This window comes from Pogona vitticeps, chromosome 3 (genome assembly GCF_051106095.1).
Source record: "Pogona vitticeps strain Pit_001003342236 chromosome 3, PviZW2.1, whole genome shotgun sequence".
Taxonomy (NCBI): Eukaryota; Metazoa; Chordata; class Lepidosauria; order Squamata; family Agamidae; genus Pogona; species Pogona vitticeps.
The window spans coordinates 85,709,233-85,737,030 of record NC_135785.1 but is presented as its reverse complement, the minus strand read 5'-3'; the positions used below and the strand labels follow the sequence as shown (position 1 = coordinate 85,737,030).

Sequence of the window (27,798 nt, the reverse complement as noted above, 5' to 3'; positions counted from 1 at the left end):
TTGTCCTCCTGTAGTAGAAAGCTTTTTTTATTAATCATACAACCAAACTGCAATCATGTTGTTTATCTTCCTCAGTTACGTAATGTGGGTCTTTATATTTTATCTTTTTTAAATTTGGTTTTTCCTGGATTTTTACATAAAGGAAAAGTACACAATTTCTCATTATTGCTGTTTTTAGGGGGTATCTATCCACATGTCTTTGTGTAGCAGTAAATTTCCTCAGATTATAATGACTTAATTATGACTTGCTAAAAGTAGTTGATTTCTATAGCTGGGCATTTCTCCTAAGTTTTCTTAGATCATTATAAAAGAGACCACATTATTATTATACTTGAGGCCATTTCCTTTCTTACCACACTGTTGCAGTTAAACTAAACTCACTTAAAATTCACCCAAAATTCTCTTTTCATCTCTCAACATTCCATTTTGTTGTGTTTTTTTTTTGAAATGTAAGTGCAGCAAAGGATGGACATGAAGGGTGGGGGAGTTCAACCTACAGAGAAGTGGCTTTATGAGAGCTGAAACTGAATTGTCTCAAGGCAAAGATCCAGAGAAGTCCTTAAGCACCAATCAAGCTAAAGTCACTAGGATGGACATTGGTAACTCAAGATACTAAGGCTGACTCTCTCTCGTTGTCAAACACACAGAGAGACACACATACACAGAAGAGAGAGAGAAAGCACGAGAGAGCACTAACTGATTTGTATTCGCGAAGGCTTTCACGGCCGGGATCTAATGGTTGTTGTGGGTTTTTCGTGCTGTCCTCTGAAGATGCTGGCCACAGAGACTGGCGAAACATTAGGACGAAGAACCTTCAGAACACGGCCAAAGAGCCCACTAACTGATTGTTTCACTAGCCAGCTGAGTTGTAGTGCATTGTGTGGTAGGTGATATTGTAAGATTTGGCACAGGGTGCACACTGTGTGTGGACTCTGCCCCTCTTTCATGTGTTTATCCTGAATCAGGAAGAATGTAAAGGTGGTCTTATAAAACTAGTTGAGAATTTGGTTTCTTGGCTAGCATGTGCCTAATCACTGGGGAAGAGGTCTAAATCCAGTTCCTGGTCCCAAGTAAAACAGACCCACTGAACCAGTAAGATTTACATTAAGTGTTAACATTTGGCAGTGAGTTTATTCCAGTTAGGACTAGCCACTGAATTTAGGTCAGAATGCTAGACTAGCTGGATCTTTGATCTGATCGGGTAGAGATGATCTTGAATTGAATTGAAGAAGGTGTATTTTAAACAAAAATAGATTTTTCCACATTTTGACTTGAAACATTATTTTTAGATAATGAGATTTTTCAAGTTGCAGTCATGTGGGACTAAAATAGAACTTTATTACAGGTGTTTATTGCAGCGAAAGCAACAATATCTCACATTTAGTGGTTGTGACTTGCACAATAGCACATCACTATACCAGCTTTATGATTGTCCCCAGATTAAGTCATTGTATAAATGAAAGGCACTTGGAGAAATCTTACTTGTGTTCAGTTGACTAGTGATAAAACTGCTTTTTGCAATGGCTTATGTAGTTATCAAACTATTTGATAATAAATGAAAAGATAATAATATTTTCTATTTGGGAATAGATTAATAATGTTATCAAGTGAATAATTTAATAACATTTTGAATACTAAGAATATCAGAGCAGTGAAATATTCTTTTTTGAAATTCAAATTTGTCAGATCAACTATTTGTCCTAACTCTTAAAATTATTGATTGGTCTTATGTTCTTTTCTTAGAATCTTATGAATCACTACTATACCTGAACAATAACATTGTAGAATAGAAAAAGGCAATGTAACATGGTCAAGAGATTGGAGCAACTCCCCTATGAGAAAAGAAATAAATTTTAAACTGTTTAATGGGGGGCAGGAATAAGGAGAGAGATATAGAAAATTGTCTCTGTTGTGGAGAAAGAACAGTTTATTCATCTCTTGCAGTACCAGAATTTGGGAAATTCACCTGCCACTGAAGCTGAATGGTGGAAGAGACAAGATAGATAAAAGTACTTCTTTACACAGCCCATAATGAAACTGAGGAATTCCCAGTTTTCAATTAAGTAGTTTCTCAGTAAGCTTGAAAATTGTATCAGAGGTGCCAAGACAGCCTGCTTCTTTTTCAAGTACTGTATACGCATACTGTAGATTTCTGTAAAAGCAGTATATTGGTAGTTTTAGTTTAGATCCTTTTATAATTGTACCCAACAGGGAATATTCTTTTCTGGCCATAATAGCATCCTTGGTCAACATTTTACTGAACTATTCACCACAGGTCCAATATCTTTCTCAGTAGTTCGTTACAGTTCCAATCTTATTAGCATATATAAGAGACTGGGACATTTTTTTTTGGTCCTAATATACATCAAAGCAGGACTGTAGTTGAACATTAAGAAGACAAAAACATAACTACAGAAGAACTACACATCTTTAATGTTCACTATAAAGAAATTGTTGTGCCCTACTTTGGATGTGTTTTGGGTGTTGTTTTTGTTTACTGTGTTGTAGTGTGGTATTTGACTTTTTCTAGTATTTGTATACTTAACTGTATATTTACTGTTTTTAGCTTTAAATATTATCTTTCAGTTATATAAGTTGTCTTGGGCTTTTTGAAGAGAAAGGTGCGGTAAAAATATTTTAAATAAATACATTGAAATAGAGATTTTGTATACCTTGTATGCTTGATTTAATCATCAATCCAAATTGAAACTGCAGCCAAGAAATCAGAAGAAAACTGAGACTAGAAAGGGCAGCAATGAAAGAATTAGAAAAGATCATCAAGTGTGAGGTTGTCCTGTTTTGGGCACATAATGAAAAGGCAGGATTCTCTGGAAAAGACAATAATACTGGAAAAGACTGAAGGCAGCAGGAAAAGAGGAAGTCCAAATATTAAATGGATTGACTCCCTAAAGGAAGCCACAGGCCCGCATTTGCAAGAGCTTAGCAGGGCAGTTGAGAATTAGACATTTTGGAGATCACTCTTTCATGGGGTCACTATAAGTCGGGGTGACTTGACTGTACATAGAAACAACAACACTGAATATGATTTGTCATTCTTTTCTCAGTCTGAAAATATCCTTTTGGAGATCTTTGCAATCTATTTATGTTCCAGCCACCATAGTTAATTTGTTGTGGGCTCAGAAGACCTAGTTTCAAATCCTCATTTAGATATGAATTTCACAAAACTGGTTGCAGCCACATTCTCTCCACTCTACTCCACCCAGCCTAGCTCACAAGGCTGTTGTGAAAATTAAAAAGAGGATGGTATAAATTTCCTTTGGCTTACAGGAAAGGCAGGGTTTAAATGTAGCAACAAAATTAATATGCAAGTTAATCTTCTAACAGAGTCTATTAGTAGGTTAACTTGCATATTAATTTTGTTACTATTAGATAGTTTCTAGGAATTGTATCACTCCAAAGCTCAGAATGGCAGGACAATTTTCAAAAACATTTGTGCTCCGATCTGCTTCTATCTGTCCTCTTTTTAGAGCAACAGGAACAGAAATGTGATCACTGTTTTATAAATACAAAGATTACTGAACAACAGGGCCTGAAAGGGAAAGAGATATAACTCAGAGCCACATGAACTGACACAGATGATCAAATTTCATTTGTTCTGGAATTGTTGGCTTCACTTTGCTAATGTCGCACTTTTATTGTGAGTACACAAAAGCCACATATTTGGGAATGCCTCTTCCTGTCATGTGGTATGCTGTTCCTTACATGCTATTTAAAAGGACAGTTGTCTTACTATCTGACTAGCTTGTGTCTGAGTAAAGCTATGAAAAGGCAACTGTAAAAAAAATGTACTTGATACAGGCACGTTGCATAGGATGTGGGGATGTAAACTTTTGGGTCTCCAGATGTTTTGGTTTACAATGGATTACAGTCTCTTACCATTGGCCATGCTAGATAGGAGTTGTAAGTCAAAACATTCTCTGTGCTGGCAATAGGAAGTTGCCTCCCTGAACCAGTTCTTCTTCCTATAGTCCAGTTTCCAGGTGACACTAGCCCTCTGGGCTTATCATATGTTAATACGGTAGCCAATCCAGGTGGAGAATTTTGTAATCTTTTGAATGTGACACAGCAGCCCTCTCTCTCTCTCTCTTTTAAAGTTATCTGTTTTATTCTATGGAGAACCTAATATTCTCTTTATTATCCTTCTCTTAGTTCTTGACCTACTGAGATCAAGAGTTTTTTAAGCAAAAAGGAAGGATATAAGAAAGTACACAGCTATGGAAAGAATGAAGGAAATAAATCAGCAAGGCACTGTGACATATATACAGTATGTGTATTTATTTAAATAATTTATTTCCCAATAACAGGATCTCTAAGATAGCTAACAACAATTTCGTGAACAACACAGCAGAATTTTTAAAAAATTAACTGTGGACAGAAGCATAAAAATCAAATCCTGAGGCTAAAAGTACAGAGAAATAAAACTACTTGAATAAATGCTTCAATGAAGTGGCTCGTCAGTTGATCCTGGGGACTACAATGGAGGCAGACCTGCCCTGCATACCCCAAACTAATTTTAATAAGTGGTAAGACAGAACTTCTGCCAATGACCTGAGAAGGTAGCCACAGTCCTGGCAAGTGACAGTCTTCTGAGGATGATTGACTTGATATCCATCTTGCTGTGCGTAGTGTGAAAGCATGTAAGACAGTCAAGAATCCTGGAGCAACTTACATACAAAAAATGTATTAGATGAACATACGTTTTCATGAACTATCATCCACTGTTATAATTTTGGAAGTTTTAGGATGCACTAGGACTTCTGGTTTTGGTCTAGCAAACCAATTTGGTCACCCCTTTCAAAATAAGGCTGTCTGCCAAACAATGGCTATTGTGATGCACTCTACACAGGGCTCTTCTTTAAGAGAGTCCAGCATCTTCAGTGTGTGCAAAACATGGCGACCAGGTTGCTAAGTGATGCACAATATCATAATTATATGACCCCAGCACTTAAAGAACCGCACTGGTTGTGTGTTGCTTACCAGGTCCAATTCAGCATCTTGCGACTTAGCTATCTAAGAGATTGCCTGTCTTATTATGAGCCTGTCCAGATGTTAAGATCATTATGAGAGTCACTCTTAAAATTATCAAGTTTTAGAAGCCTGTTTAATAAGAATGTACAATACAGTAGAAGGGCACTGTTGCTCCTCAACTATGAGATGCAGTCCTTTCTAATATGTAATCTGTCTCTACTCTGATTTTAACAAAGAAGTAAAAAAACATCTTTTTAGACTGGCATATGATATCTAACTAGCCCTGCTGTGTTGTTTTTAATCTGTATCTTTTGCTGATTTTAATGGGTTTTAATATATTTTCTTGATTTTAATGGTAATTATAGTGAAGCTGGTTTATCTTATTTCATTACAGTGGGGTCTTGACTTGAGAACTTAATCCGTATTGGAAGGCAGTTCTCAAGTCAAAAAGTTCTCAGGTCAAATCTGCATTTCCCATAGGAATGCATTGAGAACCATTTGATCCGTATCTGCTCTTTTCCGTCCATAGAAACTAATGGGAAGCTGCTATTCTGCCTTCGACCACTAGAGGGGGATATTTTGTTTCTTTTTTTCTTAGGTCAAGAAAGGTTCAGGGAAGACAGGGAAAAGACAGTCCAGGCAGTACAGTACCAGGCAGTCTGAAGACTGTCTCCCAATCCACTCTCTAAACGCTGGGAGGAGTGAGGAAGCAGACAGGCACCCTTTTCACTGGCCAACAGTTAACTGAAAGTTCAAATTTTGCACTTTCCCTGCCTCCCACGTGGTTTTTTTTCAGTTCTTAACTCAAATCTAAGTACTTAAGTCAAGTCAATATTTTCCTATGAGAGCGGTTCTTAAGTCAAAATGTTCTTAACTCAAGCCGTTCTTAAGTCAAGACCCCACTGTATTTTTAGTTAAATGTGATTATACCTGATTTAATATGTTAAATGTAAATTGCTTTACACACTATTTTAATGGAAAGGTGGGGTATAAATATAATTAATAAAATAAGTATGCACACTTCTATGCTTCCCATTACATCTCTTTATTGAACCTGCCCACTTGGAGTGTTAACCAAATTTCAGCCCACTTCTCTAGTTTATTTTTGAACAGTGGTGTTTTGCTTTTCCATGCTTATTATCCACCATGTGTGTAAATTATCCATTCATAATAAAATGTCAGGGAGGGATGATTGCAGTGCTTAGTAACCTCTTCCTGGCCTACTTAATAACAGCAGTCCGATTACTAACTGTGAACTGGTTCTCTGCTTATTTGGCAACCTCAGTATTATTTTTCTAGGTAAAAGGTTCTGCCAATGGGTGTGAATTACAGCTCATTGCTTTTCAGTCTTGTCTCAATGGATCTGTAACTTCTGCTGAAATTAAGCATATGTTTAAGATAGCATTTTCTTCCTAACCTGCTCCTCACAGGTTTGTATTTATTGTTTTGATAGTGGTATATTATATAGGGCTTGATTGAACCACATGACCTGTAAGGCTTGATTGAAACATATGAGCCACTGAATGGGCCACTGCAATAAATAATGGGTCTCTCCTTGCCCTCAAGAAGACGCTCAATAGGCCCATTGGGAAGAAAATGAGCTTGGCACTGGACAACATTGGCAGTTATAGGCCCGTTGTCAATGTTTCTTTCCTTAGCAAGGTAGTAGAGAGGGTGGCAGCCGATCAGCTTCAGGCCCTTTTGGATGAAACCAATGGATCCATTCCAGTCGGGCTTCAGGCTGTGCCACGGCACAGAAACGGCATTGGTTGCCCTGCTGGATGACCTACTGAGGGAGGCCGACAGGGGCAAAATGTCCTTGTTGGTTCTCCTTGACATCTCAGCCACCTTTGATACCATCGACAACGGTATCCTAATTGGAGAGGGACCACAGAATAGAGACTCTTCATGGTAAACTGGGAATCCATAATGCATTCCCAGGCAGCTGAGAAGAATAGACATTATTTGCCAAAAAGTATTATTTTATATAAATAATATGGTAAAACACTGGTTTAGTTATACAAATTCTATTTTTCTATTCTTTACTTGGAGTGCTTCTGTGTCAGCACATTTAAGAATGTACTGATAATGCACTATTACAGACTTCAAAGTACAGAACAGAGGAAGTCTGCAGGCAGTCCCTAAATGCTGTTCTTGTTTTCCTGGGAAATACAAGGCAAAGGGTGTGGTTGATGTAGGAATACTTGCAATAGGTACATCAAGTGCAGAATAATTAACTCTTGGCATTGTTGTTCTTCTAATTTGTCCTTTGTATAGCTACTTTTCAGCCTGCTGAATTATTTGAGCATGTGGCAAGGCAACCAGAGGAAGAACTTTATTAAAAACAGAGGAAGTCTGGACTTAGCAAGATTAGTCACCTGTTTTATGCCATGTCAGCAGAACTAGGACATGAATTCTGTGATTAACTTGTGCAGCTAGGTCCAACTGTTGACTACAGTTAGTTGGGATATCTTCTGTTCTGGTCAATTCCAAATGGATCTGGATGTCAGGGGATTAATGCAAGTAAATAATTAAATGTCTTCTGGTTCTTAATTATTTTTCTCAAGTTCCTCTAACACATCTCACTTTTGGGTATCAGTTTTATTTATACAGTGGCTGCCTACCTGCTGTTTTTCAGCAGTATTTTCCTGATGGAAATAACACTGATTACCAAGAACATAAACTCCTGTTTTATTTTATCCTGAAAGCCATGCTGTAAATAACCCAATAATGTAAAGATCTCTGCGAAATAGAAGTGTATTTTGTTTGAGGTTTATTATGCATGATTTAATATACTAATAATCTCAGTTTCCAAAAATTTGAGTGATTATGAGGGGAGGAGGAAACAGCCAGAGATGAAGGATATGTATAGGAGCTGTGTATCGGGCCCTGTGGGGAACACGGCAATTTCTAAAATCAGTATTAATGCACTTTTTTCACCAACCTCATTTTGCGGGGTACAAAAATGTGTGCAAGCTTTCGAGACAGCCGGGTCTCTTTCTCAGGCAACATATTACAAAAAGTAGGTTCAGCCGTTCTCTTGCTTTTGATATTTTTGTCGCGCATTCTCCCTCTCCATCAGCCACAAAGGTGTGGACCCTCTCCCGCCCAACCCAAACCCGGCTTCTGTGGAAGCCAAAGCTTCTGACAACCAAGCTTCTCCTCAGTTACCGACATCTTCAAAGGTTTGTGGTGAAAACCGAGAGTGGGAGGAACCACGCGAAGTCCTCGGGGGTTCCACCAGAGACAAGCGAAGCCATGAAGGATAGACATCCATTTTGGATAAGGCGGGAGGGGGGCAGGCGCGAGTAAAGCGTAGGCGGTCTTCGCCCTCGCCCAATCCAGGGAACACTTTAAAAGGAGTTGGGGCTAGTGCCAATTTTTCGAGCCTCGGCCGCGCGGTCTCGTTGCTCTGCCAGAAACGCAGCCCGGCGGTTCGTGTACGGTTGGCGGTGGCCTCCTCCCAGCCGCCCTCATGTTGCCCCGCGGGCAGCGCCATTGTCACTCCAGGGCGGAATGGCTCTTCTTATCGGTCCTCCTCGTCTTAGCGGAGGGACTCGCTGAGGGGAATGCCGAGGCGGCAGAGCAGCTGAGCCCCTATTTCGGCACTAAATCCCGCTATGAAGAGCTCCACCCGCACCTGCTGGAGGACCCGCTGTCCCTCGGGCCCCCGCAGCCGGGCTTTCCGCTGCCGCCGGCCTCCTGTACGCCTCTTAAGCTCATCGGCGTCTTCCGCCACGGCACCCGCGACCCCACGAGGGAGCAGAGGGAGAAGCTGGGCCGCCTCCACAGCCTCGTCCTCCAGAGGAACAGCAGCAGCCCGACCTGCCCGGCTGTCGAGCGCTTGTCGCGCTGGAATATGTGGTTCCGTCCCGACACGGATGGGATGCTGGCGGCCCGTGGGCACTACGACATGGAGATGCTGGCCGGGCGCCTCGCCGCCCGCTTCCCCCGCCTCGTAGAGCCGAAAAGCCGCTTCGCTTTTGTTAGCAGCTCTAAACAGCGGTGCATCGATAGTAGCACTGCCTTCCGGAAAGGACTCCGACGGGCTCTCCACGGGCACCACTCCACGGCCAAAACAAATGGTGAAAACGTAGCTCCCTTCCCTGATTTGCTTTCCTTATCAGACAAAGTCCGAAAGGAAAGACTGGGCTAAGAGAAACGGTTGCAACCAGATGATCCCAGATTACAACTCCCAGCAACCCCCGCCGCTGGCGATGTTACAGGGGTCCATGGGAGTTGCAGTCCAGTAATTTCTGAAAGGCTACACAGCCCTCAAACCTATTAAACACCAAGGCACCAATTTAATACTTAATTGGAAGGAAGCGCCTTTCTATGTAGTCAAGAGGGAGGGAGAGATGAAGGTAAACAACAATCTACAGCTCATTCATTTTGGCTTGAAGGAAAGCACCAAGTGCCCTTACCTTCTCCAATTTTATTTTTTATTTTTATTTTTTAAATCAACAGTGCAGCCCACCCTCAACCATCCCCAAAATCAGCAACATGGCTTCAGAGATGCTACACAGTACTTATTCAGTGTTTCTTCGTTGTCTCTGTGAATTGACACAAATGGGTTTTTCTGCGCCTACACTGAATGTCTTGGAAGATTCTAGAGCTTAAAGTTACAAAGTTAGCAGGAAATTCCCACATGGAGCACATGCTCCGCCCACCCAAGATTCCCCTCAGTTCCTTTTTTCCGCCGAGCTGATCGGACTTTCGGAAGAATAGAGCGATTTTGAGCAAATTATTAGCAATTATTCATTACTTGCTCTTCTAATCAGAACCAAATTGCTACCTTCTTATTTTTCAATCAAGTAATTTACGTTCCCCTGTGAGTTAGTCTGTTTTTGACCAACATATTGCCATCCTTCTTTCCATCACTACCAACTCCTCTAGAGCGCATGCTCCACATGCTAGACGTAAGACACTCTCTTGAATTTTATATTGACAGAACTAAAGATTTCAGGAAAACTAACAGACTTTTCCTGTGTTTCCATGGACCTCACAAAGGAGGCCCAGCCTCATCACAATCCATTTCCAGATGGATCATCCAAACCATCTCTTTGGCATATGAACTATTAGGCAAACCACCTCCTGATCATTTGACTGCACATTACACTAGAGCGCTGTCAACATTCATTGCCTTCCAGCGTGGAATTGAAATACCTAACATCTGCCGTGCTGCAACATGGTCTACTCCATCGACCTTTGTCAGGCACTACCGCCTGGATGTGAGAGCACGCAATGATGCTGGATTTGGCAGAACTGTTTTGGCATCTTTTCTACCGTGACGTCCCACCATCCGGTAAGTGAAGCTTGCCAGTCACCCATTTGTGTGCATTCACAGAGACCACGAACAAGAAAAAGAGGTTATCTATCTGTAATCATAGTTCTTCTAGTGGTCCTCTGTGAATTCACACATTCCACCCATGCTCCCCTTGATCCGTCATGGGTTATATTAAATTATTCTTCTGCCCAGTGGACAAATTTCAGGAACTGAGGGGAATCTTGGGGGAACATCCCACTAACTTTGTAACTTTAAGCTCTAGAATCTTCCAAGATGTTCAGTGCAGGTGCAGAAGAACCCATTTGTGTGGATTCACAGAGGACCCCTAGAAGAACTATGGTTACAGACAGGTAGGTAACCTCTCTTTTTAATATTATTTTAACATACAGTAACTAGAAATTGCTCACTGCTATGGGTTTGCTTAAAAGTGTTGTACTGTGCCCTCATTGTACCTTAATTGGGTGAGAAGGTCATTGATTGACGTATTTACTTCTTGGACATATAGGTTTCATGTGCATTGGATCATTTATTCTTTCCTTTCACATGTCACAATGGTTAGGCATCAGAGAGCCACAGCTACAATTCTCTGATGCCCAAAAAGCTCCTAATAATTTAGATACATAAAAGACTTTCTCCAGGGAAGCAAATAATTAAGGACAGGACTTTCATGTTAATATGAACGATTTTTTTTTAAAAAAGGAAAGAGGCTCTTATTTCATTTTTATGTTATTTTATTAACTCCCAAAAGATAGGATCTAAAAGCATGAACAATTCTTACTGATGAAGGAGAGGAACAGGAATTTTGAAATTCTTTCATTTCCTACTCTGTCTTGCACATTTTGTTTCATCTTTTAATCTTTGTTTACCCTTCCTATGTGAACTGTTGCCTGATTTTTGCGTCCAATATTTTGGTAAGGGCTATTGCAAAGTGTGCTGTCCAGAGTTAGTGGAGTAAATAGAAATTATGGTATAGTACTGATGATCAATAGCATCTGTTACACAGGCATATCTACCATTGGGGTAATTATTTACAGACTCCTCAGTAAAAGATAGCAAGCTCCTAATCAGAATTGCAGTTCCCCTGGCTTTAGTGCTTCCTGCTGCTCAAAGAGACAATTATTTAACAAGTTCTTAATTTTATTTCCTTGTTGTGTTTCTTGTGAAAATTTAAAGTCAGGTTTATGTTCTTCTAATGAGATTAATTGTCCCTTGGCCTAGTACTTAGCCCCTGTGAAAAGTCAAAGAAAAACAAATCAAATTATGTCCCCCTCCTAGTCATCATGACTGGCTACTGACAGCCCTTGTTATGGGAACATCAACTCTTTATTTACCTTTTAAACCCTTGTTTACTCTTTGCATGTCAATATCCCCTTATATATTTTTCATTCAGTACCCTGGCCAAACATTTCCCTTCCCTTTCCTTGGATGTTCTGACTGACTGGTGACAACACTCATTGGTAATACTACTAGGTCTCTTCATTAGCCTCCACCACACTATTGGATGAAAAACTGATGAGGCAATATTGACATACAAAGGGTAAACAAACAGTTAAGGTGCAGGCAAAGGGTTGGCATTCACTCCCCCCCCTCCTCCTGGACATCCTGGTTGGCTGCCGAGAGACCTTGAAAGCAGCCAGTCAGAACATGCAGGGTGGGAGAGGATAATGTCAAACTTTTATTTATCCCTTAACTGTTGTTCACCCTTTGCATATCAATATTCCCTGATAACTTTTTCATCCAATAATCTGGCTGGACATTTCCCTTCTTCCCTTCTAGACATTCTGATGAAATACTGACAGCATGTGTTGGTCACATGACAGTAGCCTTCATTAGACTACTGGATGCAAAATTTATCAGGCAGTTAATAGATATACAAAGTATAAAATAAGGCTAAAAGGTAAAACAAAACTTTCACATCCCTCTCTGCCACACCTGGATGTTCTGATTAGCTGCTGACAACCCTTGTCAGTTGTGAAACCCACTGTGAAGAATTTGCGCAGCATTTTGCAAACAAAAACCACTCCAATTTGTTCTGACTGGGGTGCCCCAGTTGATGCAGTTTCTATGGATGTAACTTTGCCTCCTGCTTACTATAATGGGTACTTTGTAATCTGTGCAGCATGAGGATGTGGAGAGGGTGCTTGGAGAAGCGAAAGCTACCAAATTTATGCTGGATTTTTATCCTTCTTGGTTTATAAAAACTGCCAGAGGGGGACTGGCAGGGTGGGCAAGATGTCACAAGGAAAGGTCATGCTTAAAGAAGGCAATTGCAAAGCTTCTATTTAAAAAGCCCTCCTTTAGCCCCCATAATTACCAGTTGGTCTCCATTATTCTGTTTTTGGACAAGGTTTTAGAACAGGCATTAGTTATTCAACTACAGAAATTACTGAATGAATTATCTGGCTCCATTTCAGTCCAGCTTCAGACCTGGTTATGGGACAGGGACAACTTTTGTCACCTTGTTGGACAACCTACACTGGAACTAAACGGGGAATGTGTCCCCACTGGTTCTGCTGGACCTCTGAGCAGCTTTTAATATCATTGACCATGGTATCCTTCTGCATAATATCTCTGAGATGGGACTTTGAGGCACTGTTTTACTGTGGCTCCAGTCCTTCCTAGAAGTGCAGTCTCAAAAGGTAGTGCTATTGGCCAGTGAAATATCCCCATGGGTTCTGTTCTGACTCCAATGTTATGGCCCAAATCCTGTCACTTAATGTAGTACATTGTACTAGAGTAGACCCAATTTATTCATTGAATGATACAGAAAAGTTGTGCCACCAAATCTACCTTGATTCAAAGGGCCTACTTTGGTATGATTTACTATGCTAAGCAACAGGATTTTGGCCAATATTTACATGAATCCATTGTGAGAGGTTGTCTGGGGTTCTGGAGTTTGGTGTCATCAATATGCGGATATCACTCAACTCTCTCTCCCCATTCCACCTAATTCAATTTGGCTACCGTGACAGATGCCTTAGTTACAGTCCATTTGTATCACTGCAACACTTTGAAGACAGTTTGGAAACTTAAACTGGTGCAAAATGCTGCAGCCACACTATTGTCTGGGGCTGGTTTCAAGGAGTATACAGTATAACCTCCCTGTTGCAGCAGCTTCAGTGGCTACTGGTCCATTTATGAGTCCAATTCAAATTGATTATGACATATAAATCCAGGCTATCTGATGGACCATATCTCCCCATATAACACTCATTGTTCACAACACCATGTCTGTTATTATTATGAGAAAGAAAATACAGTAGTGAAGAGAGAATGAATGAGAACAAACTCTAGACCAAGCTTGCTGCTGAAATCTGTTAAACAATGCTGTGTTGATAGTTTATTATCTTCAAAAGAGCCACTAAGCAAAGCCTATTCTGTTTTTTCAGCAAACACCAATAGATATGCAGGAACACAAATAGAGGTGCATCCAACCAGCAAATTGCCATCAAGCTGACTCTCCTGTAATGACACAACTTTCTGACATTCAGTTAACAACTCAGGGATCAGAAGGGCTCTTTTTAAAAAGAGAAGGCAATGATCTAAGATCCCTCAACAGTTCAGTTTTGGGGACTGTACAGGACAACATGGTTTGCTTACAAACAAGTCAGTTTCAATTGTCTTCTATTAATTTAGCAGTGTTTTAGTACACTGAGCCCACTTGAATGTGTTTTTAATGCTCACAGTCAGAAAGTTTCCAACTTTTCACTTCACCAGAGTGAATGAAAAATAGATGAAGCAAAACAAATCTAAGAGAGATCCTGTGATCCCCACACAGGAAACTATGAAATGTTTTTAGTAGATATGCATTTAGAAAAGAATACGATCAAGAAGCAATTTATTTTGCAAAATAATCAAATTGTTTATTTAGCACACTCCAGTACTGAAACAGGGGATGTTGGGTGAATAAAAGGCAATTTATTACTTGCTGAGTTGACTACTGAGTACTGAAACATCCTTTTCAGTAACTATGGAATGAAAGCATGGCCATACAATGCATAAAATGCTTGCTCATAAAAGGCAGTAATTGCTTTTACAGTAGTTGCTTTTATTTAGAACAGCAGTCTATAACTCAGTCTCCAGTATTCTCTTCAACATTTACACATGCGGAGTTCCAACTGTGATCTGATGCAGTGCCAGTTTTGCACCCAGTCACATTACTCAATCATGCAACCAAGCACATGACTAGATCACATTGGCAATTTCCACTGATGGAACCCTGCACACATAAATATTGAACAGATTACTGGACGATGTTGCACCACAGAGTACTGGTTCAGTTTTGATGTGTACTGTACATTGCAACATGTTTACTTTTAATTATTCAATGTTTTATTTTAAAGCTAGCTTCTTACCAAACAAGATAGGATTGTACGTTAAATTTTAGAAAACTCAACAAGATACTGTAGGTACATTACAGGAAAGGCTAACATGGGATATTACATTACTCTTATCTGTTACCTGTGTTGCCTATGAACAACCAGCTACACCATAAGTTTGCTTAATGGAGTAAACTACTAACCCATGTTGCACCTTTTTTGTTTCAGTAACATTGACAGAAACATTTGAAATTAATGACAGACTAATGAGATTTTTCGATTACTGTGAAAAATTTATAAAAGATGTAGAAGACAATAATACAGCCATGTTTGAGGTCAATGCCTTCAAGAAAGGTCCTGAAATGAAGAAGATAGCGGAAAAAGTTGCAAATAAATTATGTCTACCAGCAGATGATCTAAACGCAGGTAATGGTTGATCTTTGAATTCTCTAAACTTCCCTTTATTTGTTAACTCTCCTGAGTTATTCTGAAGAGCAAATATGTATTCAACATTGAATGCATCTTGGAAATGTTAACAACTACTAAGAGTGAATGGACAGCATGTAATTAAGGTTCCCTCTACGGTGCACGGCTGTGTGCTTTAGTGCAACTCCATGTTCTTCTGCACAGTGTTCCTTCTCTACGCATCCATAGCAATCATTTCCGGCTCCTTTGGTTCTGGTCATGACAGAACCCCATGGGGGGGCAGAGTCACATATGGGGTGAGTTTAGTCCCACCTGGTGGCACTGAAAATTAGAGGGAATGTTGCATGTAATAGCTTTCTGTTTTGTGACAGAAACTGTATGTTATGACTTGCACAATGTGCACACTTTTGCCACCCAGAGTGAAAACAGACCTATTTCCTGCTAATTCATAATTCCTGGGGAGAGCAGACAGTAGCTATTCCATTGAACCATACTTTGTAGAAGATGGCTGGAAATGTTTTGTTTGATGAAATACGGAAAGCAGAAAGAAAATAATTTTCCAGCTTTCTTAAAATTTTCAGGTAATGCTGCATACAGATACCATATTTATCACTCTATAAGATGCACTTTTCCACCCCCGAAAAGTGGGGGGGAGTGTCTGCGTCTTATGGAGCGAATACTGTAAAACAGTGTTCCCCAGGGCCCAGCGGGGCGATGGTGGCGGGAGCCTCAAAAGGGTCTGAGAGTGCCTTCCAGGACCCTTCAGAGCCTCCCCTGCGGGGCCAGCGGGGGCAAAATCACAACCTTCCAAGACCCTTCTGAGGCTTGGAAATCCTCAGAAGGGTCGTGGAAGCTGGTGATTTCTGCCCCGCGGGAGGGCAGGGGGAGCCTCCAAAGGGTCCGAGAGCGCCTTCCAGGACCCTTCAGAGGCTCCCCTCACCCCCCCTGTGGGGCTAGCGGGGGCGAAATCGCAACCTTCCAGGACCCTTCTGAGGCTTGGAAAGTCTCAGAAGGGCCCTGGAAGCTGGACCCTTCTGACGCTTCCAGGCCCCCCCACCCTCGCAGGCCCAGCGGGCTGAAATTGCCAGAATATTTTTTCTTGTTTTCCTCCACTAAAAATGAAGTGCGTCTTGTGGAGAGGTGCGTCTTATGGAGCGAAAAAATATGGTACCTACTGTAGTTGCTACAGTGCCTTTTTTTTGTTACTATAGAACATCCACTACCAACAAAACATCTGCTACCATCAAGCTCAGTAGCTGGTAACCAACAAGAGCATTGCCATGGACCATTGTGTATTTTTTTTCTTTTGATAAAGTTTGCACCAGTGAATACCATAGAAACTGTTTTCAACACCCTTTTGAGAACCTGTATAGGAAGAAAGACCAATTTTTGTAATTAAATAAAAATCAACAACAGTTATAATCTTTACAAGAATGGTCAGGCTAGTGTCTGTTTACATAGCTTCAGTGCAGATTACACAGCTAGGTGACCATGCCCTACAAACTCTCTGGCTGTATCTTCCCCAAAGCACATGATATCAGGGCTGCCCAGAAAATTATTCTGAAATCTCAAGGTACTTTTTCAAGCAAAGCAGATTGTGGTGAAGTATCTAAAGAGGGGTACTACTGTTGAAAAAGGAAAGGAAACACCAATTCCTCTGGGTGCATCACCTTGCCTGTCAGTCATTTATGGTGCAATCAATAGGCCTTCAGCTAATTTTTGCTGTATCAAATAATGTTGTGGAAATATTTTCTGGAAAAAGAGAAAAGAATCTGTAAACAAATGCAGATTCATCTGTTTTGTTGGTTCGCACAACTTGAACTCAGTTGTTTTATTCTGTCATTGTAAGCATGCAGGCAGCTTACATAATAATCTGCTTATTTGTAGAAAGCAGTTTCCTGGACTTACTGTTGTTCTGTGTTCTGTTGCACATTCCTGCTGTATAAAAGGTTTGACTCTGGGTTGTTTTCTTTCATTTGTTCTGGACCTACACAGTAATGTTGTAAAAGTATGTTCTACACCAAATTGATTTTCTGTCAATGTACTGCTTGTCAGCTGCGACTTGTCTTTACTACAGATTTGCTTCAGACAGCATTTTTCACTTGTGCATATGGGTTAACTATAAAAAACATCAACTCCCCCTGGTGTTCACTCTTCAATATAGAAGATGCCAAGGTAAGTACTGTTTAGGCACTGATTCTTAACGTTTGTTACTCAGATGTTTTTGGACTGCAACTCCCAGAAGCCTTCACCATCAGCTGTACTGGCTGGGGTTTCTGGGAGTTGCAGTTCAAGAACACCTGAGTAACAAAGGTTAAGAACCACTGGTTTAGAGTATATTTCTATAACTAATTTAACTATGAATAAGTGTAACATATTGTAGAATTGAATGTTGCACTCTAGTGTGAAAAGATTTACTACTTGATTTTCGCAGTAGGATGCAGAACACAAAAACTAACAATTAGGTAAACATGTTCAAATTCCATTCATTCTTTGGTAAACCATGTGGCTTTAATTTGTGTGCTGGCTTATAGCTATGAAGTATGATTTTAAACATAGTATTTGTGTTCTGATATAAAGAATGGCCTGCAATCCTTACAGTTAGACTGAAAAATTAAACTCACAGCCTTTAATATTCCAAGCAAAAGCACATCTGGAAAACTCCTGAATTAACATTCTGGAGCTACCTGCTATCATTTTTCAAGGAAAAAAAAATCATGGCTTAGCTTCTTACTTCTCACAGACTTGTCACAGAAGACTGAGAATTTCTTCAACTGTATTTTGAACAGTCGTGATAGCTGAAGTACCTGCAAATTGTTTTACAAACAAGTGTCTGTCCACACTGGTATCACCAGTAGTCAGTTCATACCTGTAAGAAACACATACAACAGCCTTCCCCCAGCCTGATGCCGTCCTGGTATATTGAACCATGGCTTCCATCATCCTTCACCAGCACAGCCATTTGCTGTTTTAGGACAGTGGAGAACCTACAGCATTAGCAAATGTGCCCATCTAGCATACTTCATATGAGACCCCCAAAATGTGGTGACAAATATTGGGCTAAAGAGTGGGCAAGCAAGCTTAGTCTTTCTTAGTCCCTGTACCATGCATTGTGGAATTTATGCTAGGCTGTGGATTAAAAAGCATCAGGTGGCTTGGCTGAAGTGAGGGTAGACCCTGAAGGAGCCTCATCATAGGCATCCTTCAGTCTCGAGAGACTATGGTAACATGCTCTGTATGTGAAGCTGGAGTGTCCTCTCCAGAGCAAGAAGCCTGGGTAAAATAATATGGAGGATAGGCTGTTACCCAAGCAGCAAATCCCCTCTCTCCACATCACTGAAATAGTCCAGTGGAAAGGCAAGAGCCAATACAACTGGTTCCAGTGATGTCGCAGGAGGCGCCTACCTCAGCTGGATACTTAAGTACCAGCACAAACAGTCTTGAGATTTTTTTATGCCAATACGATTTGATGCCCTTGTATTTTTTGCTATAGAAAACAGGCTGTTACAATCATTAGATAATCTATTCTATTCAACTTTCCCATATGTCATCTTGAGTATCTCTGTATAGATGAAAAGAAAAAGAAAAGAAGAAAATTAAACAATCAATTGATGGGGTAGAGTACTTGATGCTAGAACTGTCTATCTTAAATTCAGATTTACTGGCCAGAACTATATTGGTTACATCTGCTGGCAAAAGTGCAACAGCATAAACCACACCAGCAAATTGCCACTAGTTGCTGCTTCAGCTCCTTGTCACACTGACTGGCATGTAAGGAAGAAAGAAGTGCTCACTCTTTAACTAGCAGCATTTTGCTGCTGTGATTTATCCCATTATACTTGTGCTGGCATATGTAAGCAGCAGGATTCTGGCTACTGAATCTAAAAATAAACTTCTTAATACAGCAGGAATTGTAATGTGTGATTCTAGGTACTTGAATATCTGAATGATCTAAAGCAGTACTGGAAGAGAGCTTACGGATATCCTATTGACAGTCGTTCCAGCTGTAATCTTTTCCAATATATTTTCAAACATTTGGACCAAGCTGTTGTGGAGAGTAAAAGGTAAATGTTTTTTTTTTCAGGGGTGGGGAGGCTGAGACGCATAGCCACTCTGTTTTTCATCTGGTGCCTGGAAATATTATGACAACTCAGTCCTCTTGAATGTACGCATTGCCACTCAATATGTGTGAGAAATGTGGGGGTGGATGGGTTGAATTTAAAGACCAAAACATACATATGGATATGGCCTAAGGGAGGAAAGCAGTTTATGTTACAGTAGGAAATCTTAGAAATACAGTGGTGCCCTGCTTGACGATTACCTCGTTAGACGATGAAATCACTTGACGAGTTTTTTGCAATTGCTATAGCGATCGCAAAACAATGATTCCAGTGGGGTTTTTTTTCGTTTTACAATGATCAGTTCCCTGCTTCAGAAGCCGATTTTTCGCTTCACGACGATTAAAAACAGCTGATTGTCGGGTTTTCGAAATGGCTCCCTGCTGTTTTCCGGACCTATTTCCGGAAGACAGCAATGCAAAATGGCTTCCCCTATGGAGGATCTTCGCTGGACGAGCAGGTATTTCCCCCATTGGAACGCATTGACCGGTTTTCAATGCGTTTCAGTGGGTTTTTTTCCGCTTGATGACAATTTCGCTTAACAGCGATTTTAACTGAACGCATTATCGTTGATTATACTTGAGAGCAGTGTTCTCTGAATTGGGAATAACATTCTCTGAATGTTATCTAGCATTACACAAATTGACAGCATATTTATGAAGTAATCTTTTATACAACTTTCAATGGAAATACTGCTTGGGTATTGAATTTGCATCCAAGTGCTTTTGATATTGCAGCAGTTGATCAGTATCCAGGTATTCATGTTAATTAACATCAAGTGTCTTTTATGCTCAGCTTGAACAATTCTCATTGTTTATCAGAGAGCTCTGTTGGAAGATAACATTGTCTTATAAAACTAACTTATGGAGTCTAATGACTGACGCAGCATAAGTATCTTTATTGACATTAGGAGCCCATTTCATTGGGGGAAATTAAGTGGCAAATGAAAAAACAGTTCAAAAGAATAAGAAGGGCTACAGTTGGCAAACCTTGGCTGCCATCTCAGTGGTCTTCGAAGCTGAAAAGATCTCACCCACTTTTGCAGTCTGTCAGGACATACTGTTTCCTGGCTTCTAAATAGCTGTTTGAACTGTTGTAATAGCAGTTCAAAAACCGATATCTGAATAAGGCATGATTTGGGAAATATCAGTAGGAGCAGGGGTGGGTAGGTTTAAACTGTTCCATGCCTGCATCTTGAATTTAAGGCACACATGCAGCATTTACAATGTATTTATGTATGCATGTTTAAAGAAGTGGCCTAAGGTACTTACCTCTTGACATCTCTGTATTAAACCTTTTACTTACATTAATAAAAAACAACAGGAATAGAAATATTTAGATAACTAAATTGCATTGGTATACTTCAATTAAAAAAATTAAGCCTTTAGGAGACATTTGGGAAATACTTTATAATATGCTGTTTGTGTATATGTTATGTGTTTACTGATTTGAAAGCTTTTTGGTGACAATGTGTCAGTTATTGCCTCTTTCTGTCTGTTATAGTTGGAAGTAACTACAGTAGTTACAAGTAACATGTCTGTAACAATTTATGTTTAGGGGTAATGGGGGTGTAATGAAGTCATATGAAAACCATTATAACTAGTAGAAACAGAGATAGGAACATTAGAAGACAGACAGAAAAAGGTTAACCGTTTATTTATTCATGAGCTCAGTGATTTTCCCAGTAGCAACTGACTAGCAGTTAACTAACTAATTTCCATTCCTGGAAATTCAGCTATATATTGGTGTAAGAAGTAATAATTTTATATGCTTTTTACAGGTACTTTAGATACATTTTGATAGGAATTTCTGAGTTTTATACCATTCTCTTATTAATCATATTATTTTTTTTTGAAAAGTGATGAAAAAATAATGGTAAGCAAGGAGCAGTGCAATATATAATAGATTACTTCCAAACATAGTACTGTACCTAATAATAGTGAATTATTTTTTTTAGAACACTATAATGAGAATAAAATTTCTTTGAAAAAGCAATATTTTATGCTCTGGGCTCTTGTACATGGTTTCCAGTTGTGACACAGTATGTTAGTTCAGATTATGTTGGTCTGGTGGCAGAGGTCTCATAATCTGTGGGGTCCCTGCCTTTATTTTGAGCTAAAATTCTATCCCTGTCTACCTCTGCATGGCCTTAATGGAGGTCTGATTTTTAGTCACACTGTTGTACATGTGGACAACCTTCTGGCTGTCTGACCCTCAAAAACCTTTCATGCAACCTGTGTGGATGACCAGGCCCCTAACACTCAATTTAAGCTCCATCTGTCCTGATGTTTCACATATTATAGGCTAGTGATTGGAAGAATGGTTGGTGATCTCTATATTTCTTTGTTCTCATCATAGTTCAACCTTCTTATCACTTGCTGCGTATTTGTTGTCTTCATGGGTCCTATGTATGTGTGTGAGACTACAGAAAACAAAGAGGGAAAGTTAGGCAGGCTACTGGCCCTTGCTACACCACTGCCAGCTGAAGTTCTGGTGAGCATTGTCTGTGGTCACAGCAGCTGTCAGACAGTGCCATACCCACAGCAGGTTGTGGCCATAGAGAGAAAAGAGACTCCTCTTCCTTGCACTACAAACATAAAATGTTTATACGTTAATTGTATACCTCACCTTCTATTGTCCTATCAGAATCAGACTGGCATAAATATTACCCCGTATTTCAACTGCCACACCTATATTCAATAGTTATGATATATTCTATGTCTTAACATTTCAAATTGTGAGAACAGGTATACTTGTACAGTGCCTTGTGTTTCACACAGATATAATAGAAGCATCAATGGAAAGACAAGACAGATATGGGAAAATAGTTTCCCCCATAACTACCCTGTTTCCCCAAAAATAAGGCCTAACCTGAAAATAAGCCCTAGTATGATTTTTCAGGATGCTTGTAATATAAGCCCTACCCCAAAAATAAGCCCCATTTAAGTGAAACCCCCACCCTCCACCATTGTTCAGCAACCAGAAGAAGAACATGACTGTATTTGAATAAATGTAGATGGTGGTACAGTACATGAAAAAAATAAATAAGACATCCCCTGAAAATAAGCCCTAATGTGTTTTTTTGGAGCAAAAAAATAATATAAGACCCTGTCTTATTTTCAGAAAAACATGGTATGTCCCTGAATTTCCAAGCAATTATATGGGTGCCACATTGGGCAGAAAGCTGATAAATAAATGCTGCAAATAATTCATTAAACATTGAACAAACTGACTACAAATTCAGCTGAAGAAAGCAGACAACTAGGTGTGTTTCATTGTCACACTTTAAATCCACAGTGCAAGACCCATCAGGGCACAGAAACATAAGCCCTCCACCAAGCCCTACCCCCCCAAGCTGCAAAAAAACCCTGTACAGTACAGTAAATACAGTGTACTCATCCAGAACAGGCAGTCTCTGTTTTTTTAAAAAAGGTCAAAAATCAAAAATTAATAAAATGCAGTCCGTACAGTACAGTACAGCAGTGTACTATACAGTGCCAGGCAATACCAGGCAGTACCAGGCAGTACAGTATGTACCAGGCAGTCTGAAGACTGTCTGCCTATCCACTCACTTAACCGCTGGGACGAGCGAAGTAGCAGACAAGCACCCTCTTCGCTGGCCAACGTTTAACGGAAAGTTCAAATTCCGCGCTTTCCCCGCCTCCCCCATGGTTCTTTTTATTCGTAAGTTGAAGCTCCATTCGCAAGTCAAAGCAATATTTTGCAAATGTAGCCGTTTGTAACTCACAATGTTCGTAAGTAGAGACGTTCTTAAGTCGAGATATCAATCTACATAATCAAAAACTAGGAAAATGTCTCCTGAGAGAGTAAGAATTAGAAAATTGTTGAAAAAGGATGGTTTATGGATGGGGGGAGGTATTTCAGCCCTAAAGATAGCAATTACATCTTATTTTCAAAGAAATATTTAACTTATTCAAGGATAATATTTCAAAATCATTTGCACCACTATTAGTTAAAGTAGATTTTGCTCCCGTCCTAACATCTGACCATGCTCCAATAAACATCCGGTGGCCTTATATATTCCAATGAATAAGCCTAAGATTTGGAAGCTAACTTCTAGCATACTAATAAATCCACAAATTATGGAAAAAATTAAAATTAAAGAAAAAGAGAAACAGGTAGACTTACATAAAAACTCATATATAACCAAAAAATGTTTTTTAAAAATTGTATCTTTACAACAAGATATGAAAAAATGCAGATATTTGGATATAATATGGGCAGTAGCAGTGACGTAAAAATGAACTAATTGTTAGACTACTTGGAGGATAAATAAAATAAAATAATATTATAATCTGGCATTCTGTTTTGGTTTGAAATTGAATAGAGGGTGGCATTTTGAGAAGTCAGCTAAACTATTGATTTACATCTTTTAAGCTTGAACAAATTTCTTAATGAACTATAAGAATGGATTGTATTATTAATTGTGTATTGTATGAGTAACTTGGGTTATAGATCTAGTATTATACTACCTATTATTGTTTTTGTTACTTTCAAGGATTGTTAATAAAAGTTTTTAAAAAGAAACTAGATAACTGCTGCTTTATGATCCACCAGCAGCATGGTACTGTGCAGAAGTCAATGGGCAAAACAGATAGGCCCTTGCTGACAGGACCATCCCACATAATTGGTCAGAAATCAAAAAGAAGATGTGGTTTGAGGGGTTAAATGTATAGAAAGTAGGAAAGAGTGCTGTTTTCCTGTTCAAAGAGGCTGTTTGACAAGCAGCAAGGAAACATGGAAGGCTTCATTGAAGGGGCCGTCAATCTTGGGTCCTCTCAAGAGGTGGAGTTGGGGAAGTAAAGGTCAGAATTGGGAGGAAAATAGGAAATAAGTGCCAGAAGGTAAGGCAGGATGTGGCTATGGAATTTTTTGCTAGTGAAGTTCTAGCATTTCAGTTGGATGTGGAAATGACTACTTCAAGAGTGTGGTTGCATTCCAGTTCGAGAAAGGGTGTTGGAATTTTCTTTGCAACTTTGCATGCTGCCTGTCGTTTGTCTGACAGGAAGGGACTTTTCTGGGCTGGGATGAATGTCTATGCATCCAGCACTAACCAGTTGTTCCTTCCTGCCTTTGATTTCAGAGACTCCTGCCTCTCTGCTAAGTGTTTTTTTCCTTCTCTTTATTTGTTGCTATCAGTTGTTTGCTAATAATTGTAAGTAATGAAATGTTTTTATTCTTTCTCCTACAAATGTCTCTGAGTGACCTGTTCAGACTTTAAGTGCCAGTTAATGAGAAAGGGGTGGACTCTTGGGAACTTGTAATTATTGTCCTCTGTGGGTCTCTGTACTTCTACTGCAGCGATGGCAAACCTATGGCACGCATGCTGCAGCTGGCACGGAGAGCCCTCTCTGTGGGCAAGCAAGCCATAAGTCACTATTGAGAAATACTTACCTGTCCTCTGATCCCAGATTTTGGGAAGAATTCTTGGGAAGGGAGGGAGAGCCAAGACGGCAACAGCCGTCGCCACCACACACACACACACACACACACACACACACACACACACACACACACACACACACACACACACACACACACACACACACACACACACACACACACACACACACACACACACACACCTGGACACCAAGAATGGAAACACCCATCTCCTGCCACCTGCGCCTTTAAGGATTGCAGCTAGAGGTGGAGTGAGGAGTGTCCCAGGCAGGCGCTGGAAGTTGTGCGGCCAGAGAAGTGGTACTCTTTGAGACAGTCGTGGTTGGTTTTGTGTTGCAGTTTGGGCACTCGGGCTCAAAAAGGTTTGCTATCATTCTTCTACTGCATAAGACAAAGAATTTTACCAGAAATTCAAAACTTTGCAACAATAGCTATATAAAAACTACACAGCATGAGCTGGATTCATTTGACTCTCTCTTGCCTATCTTTTTATTTACTAGTTCAAAGCCTATTTCTTCACCTGTGATCCTCCAGTTTGGGCATGCAGAGACCCTTCAACCTCTCATTGCTCTAATGGGCTACTTCAAAGATAAGGAACATCTTACAGCTAAGAACTACTATAGACAGATGCACCGGAAGTATCGTAGTGGTCGGATTGTCCCTTATGCCGCAAATCTTTTGTTTCTGCTTTATTATTGTGATCCAGAGGAGAAGTACAAAGTTCAGATACTGCTCAATGAGTGGGTGTTGCAGTTTCCGTTCTCAGAGGATACTGCTTCCTTATACACTAGCCTGAAAAACCACTATAAAGATTTCCTTCAAAATTGCAACTTTGCTGAAGTGTGTGCAGTGTCAAAGAACACTTCTAGGTCTGGTTAAATGTAAAAGAGACAGATCAGGGAAAGTATGGTGGGTGTAAAAATGTAAACATAGACAATTTGCTAGTTTTGCTACTGGGTAGAAAGCTATTGACCATGCTGTATTTTATACATAATGGCTGGAATCCTGTTATGTTTCTGCACTGGCCTAACACAGTTGATGCAAATCCTCACAACAAATGGCCAGAAGTGACAAAGTAAGTGTACATCATTGCTGCAGCATGCTGATTTTTTCACTTGTGGTAATTTGCCACTGAGATTTATGTTGACTCTGTTATGCCAGTGGGTGTAACAATGGCATTTGGGCCACTGAATCCTAAAAATAATGTTGACACAATGCCAAGCCTGTGGAACATCTATCTCAAAATATTCATTCCTGTATTTTGGAAAAGGAACAATTAGCTTATTAGTATCTAGTTAGAATCTGTGCTAGTCACTGCAGCTTTTACCCTATAGTAATGTCAGTTACCTAAATGTGAATGGTCTCAAAGTTACTATGGATCAAAATTACTGTTTTGCTAGACAAATCATGTGTAAAAAAAATTTTAAAAAATCTTACAGTGGATATAAAAAGTTTAGATACCCCTGTTAAAATATCAAGTGTCTATTATATTAAAAAATGAGACAAAGATATATCATTTTATAACTTTTTCCACCTTTAATGAGACTGTGAATTGTACAACTCAGTTGAACAACTGAAATCTTTTAGGTGAAGGGAAGTAAAAATAAAAAACTGAAATAATATGGTTCCATCTGTGTGCACACCCTCTTATAACTGGGGATGTAGCTGTTTTAAGCAGTAAACAATCACACTCAAACTCATGTTAAGTAGGAGTCAGTACACCCCTGCCATCATTTCTAGTGCCTCTGAGGAATCGCAAATAAAGATCAGTTGTAGTCGTACAGTACAGTACCAGGCAGTCTGAAGTCTCTCTCCATATCCACACTCTCTAACCGCTGGGGCGAGCAAGGTAGCAGACAAGCAGCCTCTTCACTGGCCAACGGTTACCTGAAAGTTCAAATTTCTCACCTTCCCCGCGTGTTTTTTTCTGTTCGTAAGTTGAAGCTCCATTCACAAGTTGAAGCAAAATTTTGCGGTTGTTGTGGGTTTTTCGGGCTCATTGGCCGTAAAATTTTGTGACTGGAGCTGTTCGTAAGTCGAAATGTTCGTGGGCAGGGGCATTCGTAAGTCGAGGCACCACTGTACCTCTGTGAGTAGAGAATTTTGGAGAACTAGCAGAAAATGTATATACCAGGGTGGCACTTATACAGAATTTAAACAGGGAATCTTCAAGAACAAAACAATCCTGACATAGTTGCTTACAGGAATTTTACAGTGATAATCAAGATTCACGATGCCTACAAAGAAAAACATTTCATCTGGAAAAAACAGCCAGGGTAATCTTAGGAAATTAACACTATTGTCTGACTCTAAGACAGCTACTTACCATGCGTAGGTGCTCAACTCAGGTTTTTTTAAAATGACTGCAAATAAGGCCTAACCTAAGAGTAAGCTTTAGTATGATTTTTCAGGATGCTCGTAATATAAGCCCTATGCCAAAAATAAGCCCCAGTTAAGTGAAACCTCGCCCTCTACCAATGTGCAGCAATCAGAAGAAGATGACATGACTGTATTTGAATACATAAATGTAGATTGTTGTACATGAAAAAAAAATCCTCTGAAAATAAGCCCTAGTGCGTTTTTTAAAAAAAGCAAAAATTAATATAAGACCCTGTCTTATTTTTGGGAAAACACGGTAGGACTCAGAATCCATTCACCCCTCCCTTTTTCTAGGGGAAAAAAGCTTGTTTTTAATAGGGACTCAGGCTTGAGGCTTGGGACTTGGACCCAAAGACTTGCAAACATACCTGGTACTTACCACCTTTGTTAAGCTAAATGGCTGCATTAAATGTTATTAACGACATGTTAATCCTTTTGCCAGTAGAATATATGACCATCCTGTATCATTTAATATTAAATTTTACCCCAATCATTTCTGTTCTACATTGATTATGCTACAGTAAAGCATTTTGATTTTGATTCAGGCAAATGTCAATTTATGAAAATTCTCTACATGTCCCCCCTTTGGGTCTGAAAACCATATTTTCAAATAAAACATTGTTGTGCTCTGTTGCTTATAAATGCGTTCTTAGTATTTATTTTATTTACAGTTTTTAATGTAATACTTGTTTAACTCTTTTAAAATATTTTATACTTACGGTTTTTAGCTTTAAATATTGTCTTTTTAATGATGTAAGCTACTTTGGGACCTTTTAACTTACAATCGATTTCTATGTTCTTTGTTAACAAAGTGGCCATTGTCCTAAGTTTCAATAAAATTTATATTTCTCACAAG

At 39.7% G+C, this 27,798-nt stretch overlaps 1 protein-coding gene across 1 annotated transcript; it reads left to right on the top strand.

The window, feature by feature from the left end:
* Positions 1-430: 430 nt before the first annotated feature.
* Positions 431-27,798, top strand: LOC110083124 (multiple inositol polyphosphate phosphatase 1). Its single transcript, XM_020801306.3, has 5 exons — positions 431-9,074; positions 14,824-15,021; positions 17,099-17,196; positions 18,952-19,085; positions 25,064-27,798. The coding sequence occupies exons 1-5, from the start codon at positions 8,465-8,467 to the stop codon at positions 25,440-25,442; spliced, it is 1,419 nt and encodes a 472-aa protein (XP_020656965.3). The 5' UTR covers positions 431-8,464; the 3' UTR covers positions 25,443-27,798.